The following is a 4,673-nucleotide window of genomic DNA, read 5'->3' as shown; positions in this document are numbered from 1 at the left end:
TATCTAAATCCACATTTCCGAGTGTTCATAGCATTCCAAATTGACTTAACTTCAAAACAAACTTCATTTGCAGACAGAGGTGGTAATTAATTCATCTCAATGTGACAGATAAAGATAATGCTCTGGATTTTCTTCAGGAGGAAAGCTTATTAATCCCATGGGACTCCTAGCAGCATTCAGTTTACTGAATGGGAACATCTTCAGCAGTTATCTCTCTTTGCCAATGCATTCTTATATAAAGTTAAGGAATCTACCCCACCACCCTAGCTCCAAACCAAGGGACATTGAGAACCAAACTAAGCATCAAAATATGTATTTTTGCCTACTGAACTACCGTACCAAATTTGATCTTAATTGGGCAACCATAAAAAAAGTTGCCAGTTCATTCTTATGCCATAGTTAAGGAATCTACCCCACCACCCCAGCTCCAAACTAGAAGACATAGAGAATTAAACTTAGCATCAAAACATGTATTTCTGCCTATTGAACTACCATACCAAATTCAAACTTGATTGGGCAACCATAAAAAAAGTTATTCGAAAAGAACAGAAAATTTGTGGACGGAAGAGTGACAGACGGACAGACAGAAGCTAGACAGACGGACGGACGGACGGACGGACAGAGTGATTACTATAGGGCACCCGCAAATCCTTGCGGGGCCCTAATAACAATGAATGTTCATGTGAGCGTTCTAAAGAGGTTAAACACGATTCATGAGGTAGATGAACATTTGCAGTACATTTCTTTCACAGCCTGGTTCGATGTTAAATAGAATGACGACTATCTTATTTGGAGCGAAACCAATTATTCCAAAATGACATCTATCACCGTGCCGGAACAAAAAAATTGGGTTCCAGATTTAAATCTGAGTAACAAAAAAATTGGGTTCCAGATTTAAATCTGATTACTCAGACAAAAAAATTAACGCACTTGGATCTCCTTCTATTATATCAGTGACATCAAACGGGCATACCACTTGGATTCCAAGCGGGAAATTCAAAATTTTTATGTTATCTTAAGATGAAAATATTTCCATTGGACAACCAGACCTGTTTATTAACACTTTCCGCTTGGTTAACCTCGGACTCTTCTCAGAAGCTCACTCCAGTACAACCATCAACTGATGAAAGTTTTATTACACAAAATTGATAATGGGATATTACAAATTTTACACACCGTGTGTTGTATTAGACGGAGTACAAAATGACAGTATTACAATACGAACTTCATCTCAAAAGACGATATCTTTATTTTGTATTTAGAACCCTTGTACCTATTTTGGCATTCTCAGTAATGAATTCTTTGACATTCCTTATTCCTTTAGAATCAGGGGAGAGAATGCAGTCTACTTGTGTGCTAAATTATATTAAAATCAGACCAAAACTGTAGCTAGAGTAGCGTTTTGAAAAATTGTTTACAGACAGACGGACAGACTGACGGACGGACGGACACCTTCCTATCGCATAAGCTCTTCTGGTCTCTGACCAGTAGAGCTAAAAATTAACGCACTTAGATCTCCTTCTATTATATCAATGACGTCAAACGATGATACCACTTGGATTCCAAGCGGGAAATTCAAAATTTAATGTTATCTTAAGATGAAAAAATTTCCATTTGACAACCAGACCTGTTTATTAAATATTTACATCCACTGAATATATTCTTCATTTCTTAAGAAAACCCATTGCGTTCATCCCTGCATAAACTACATTAGGCATATCACCTGTACAGATTTCTTGATCAGTGGCTGTTCCATCAATGAAACGTACAAGACGTTCGCATCATTAACACAATAATTAATATTTTCATTCCTACTTAAAATGATAATTTAAACAGATATAAATATAAACAATAAAATGTCTTTCTTTGTTTGTTGCTACTGGAATGAACGGTCGCAAAGAAAAAATTTACATAACCCGCTTACGCGGGTTATGTATTTTTTCTGCAACAGCTGCTTCCGTTCATTCCAGTAACAACAAACAAAGAAAGCATTTTATTGTTTAACACTTTCCACTTGGTTAACCTCGGACTCTTCTCAGAAGCTCACTCCAGTACAACCATCAACTGATGAAAGTTTTATTACACAAAATTGATAATGGGATATAACAAATTTTACACACCATGTGTTGTATTAGACGGAGTACAAAATGACAGTATTACAATACGAACTTCATCTCAAAAGACGATATCTTTATTTTGTATTTAGAACCCTTGTACCTATTTTGGCAATCAGTAATGAATTCTTTGACATTTCTTATTCTTTTAGAATCAGGGGAGAGAATTCAATATTCCTAGACATATGAATGTAAGTTATCTTATTGCTTGAATGCCTTTTCACATAACATCAAATAGTTCTCATCTGAATGTGTCCTCATGTGTTTGTTTAAATCAGGTTTTTCACAGAATGTTTTCTTACACAAACCACATATGTAAGGTTTGTCACCACTATGTATCCTACAATGTCTTTTGAAGTTTTTTGAACAATTGAATTCCTTTCCACATACATCACATACATCAGATTTATCATCTATGTGTCCTCATATGCCTCTTGAAGTTCTTTATGTAACGAAAAGCCTTCCGACATACATAACATTTATAAGGTTTTTGACCTTTATGTGTGCTCATGTGTCTCTTAAAATATTGTGACTGACAGAATGTCTTCTCACACACATCACATCTATAATGTTTATCACCTATATGTGTCTTCATATGACTCTGTACGTGTGTCGTCTGGCTGAATGCTCTCCCACACAAATCACATTTATAAGGCTTATGACCGGAATGTGTCCTCATATGTATCTGTACGGTATAAGAGTGAGGGAATGCCTTCCCACACACATCACATTTAAAAGGTTTTTCACCAGTATGTATCCTCATGTGCCTCTGTAAGATTTGTGAGAGGTTAAATGCCTTCCCACATACATTACATATATATGGTTTATCACCTGTATGTGTTGTCGTGTGCCTATTTAAGGTACTTGACTGAGAGAATGCCTTCCCACACACATCACATTTATAAGGTTTATCACCTGTATGTGTCCTTGTGTGTGTCTGTAAGATATATAATCTGTTGAATGCCTTCCCACATACATCACAATTATAAGGTTTTTCACCTGTATGTTTCCTCATGTGCCTCTGTAAGCTTTCTGAGAAATTGAATGCCTTCCCACACACATCACATTTATAAGGTTTATCACCTGTATGTCTCCACATGTGTGTATGTAAGATATGCAGTCTGTTGAATGCTTTCCCACAAACACCACATCTATAAGGTTTATCACCAGTATGTATCATCATGTGTCTCTTTAAGCCACTTTTCCTTTTGAATGCCTTTTCACACACATCACATTTATAAGGTTTATCTTCTGTATGTGTCCTTAAGTGTATTTGTAATTCACATTGCCATTCAAATGTCTTTCCACACACATCACATTTATAAGGTTTATTTGTATGTGTCCTAAGGTGTCTCTTTAAGGTCTGTGGCTGGTTGAAAGCCTTTCCACACACATCACATCTATAAGGTTTATCACCTGTATGTGTTCTTATGTGTTTCTGTATGTCACTTGGGTATTTGAATGCCTTTCCACACACATCACATTTATAAGGTTTATCTTCTGTATGTGTCCTTAAGTGTATCTGTAAGTCACATTGCCATTCAAATGTCTTTCCACACACATCACATTTATAAGGTTTATTTGTATGTGTCCTAAGGTGTCTCTTTAAGGTCTGTGGCTGGTTGAAAGCCTTTCCACACACATCACATCTATAAGGTTTATCACCTGTATGTGTTCTTATGTGTTTCTGTATGTCACTTGGGTATTTGAATGCCTTTCCACACACGTCACATTTATGAGGTTTATCATCCGTATGTATACTCAGGTGTCTTCGTACCTCATGTCGATGATTAAATGTTTTCATACATACGTTACATTCACTGGGCCTCTTACTTTCACACGCATTTATTGATTGTTCGAAATTCCCAAATTCTTTTTCATTTACACTGTAGTTTAAAATCACAGGATGACCTTCTGAACTGGATGTAAAATCTGCCTCTTCTTTCTGTAAATATGACAAACAAATCAATTGTTATGCTTTTTCAAGGTTTTTATCTAGAGGCTATCAGGAAGCCCAGAGGCCACATCGTTTACCTGTGTAACTATGGTTATGCTGTTTTTTTTTAACCAAATGCCCCCCTTTGTAATACTTGCTCTGGCCCTACCCTACCTGGGGTCGTGTTTTTTTTTTTTGTATTATTAGATACTATCATATAGGTCCTACGACATAATATAACCAAATTAATGTTAATATGAATCTTGGTATTATTTTCACGTAAGGTAAAGTTGTCTCATAAAAATACAAAATGGTACATGTACTAAAAAAAATTTTTCTGCAAAAAGAAAAACATTCCAATCTTTTGAAATGGAGCCTTGAATTGGTATTGATAATTAGTAATATATATATATATATATATATATATATATAACCGAAAATCCGCCGTTAACTGGGAGTCTGGATAAACACCATACTTAACTGGGAGTTTGACAAAAGTACGATTTCTGAATAAAATTAATTGTTCAATGTACATCATAGGCATTAATTGGTAATGTCATATGTAGTCGCTGGTGTACATATTGAAAAAAAATGAAAATAACCAATTATTTTTAGAAATTGCC

The 4,673-nt window shown here is 35.4% G+C and overlaps 1 protein-coding gene across 1 annotated transcript; it reads right to left on the bottom strand.

The window, feature by feature from the left end:
• Positions 1-2,062: 2,062 nt before the first annotated feature.
• Positions 2,063-4,077, bottom strand: LOC134259627 (zinc finger protein 728-like). The gene has a single exon (XM_062742229.1). It carries the CDS (start codon positions 3,916-3,918, stop codon positions 2,524-2,526), a length of 1,395 nt encoding a protein of 464 aa, XP_062598213.1. The 5' UTR covers positions 3,919-4,077; the 3' UTR covers positions 2,063-2,523.
• Between the last annotated feature and the right edge of the window lie 596 nt (positions 4,078-4,673).

The sequence above is a fragment of the Saccostrea cucullata genome, unplaced genomic scaffold, assembly GCF_032062105.1.
Source record: "Saccostrea cucullata isolate Sc308-1 unplaced genomic scaffold, CSIRO_AGI_Scuc_v1 ctg600, whole genome shotgun sequence".
Lineage (NCBI taxonomy): Eukaryota > Metazoa > Mollusca > Bivalvia > Ostreida > Ostreidae > Saccostrea > Saccostrea cuccullata.
This window is presented reverse-complemented; position numbering and strand designations above follow the sequence as displayed.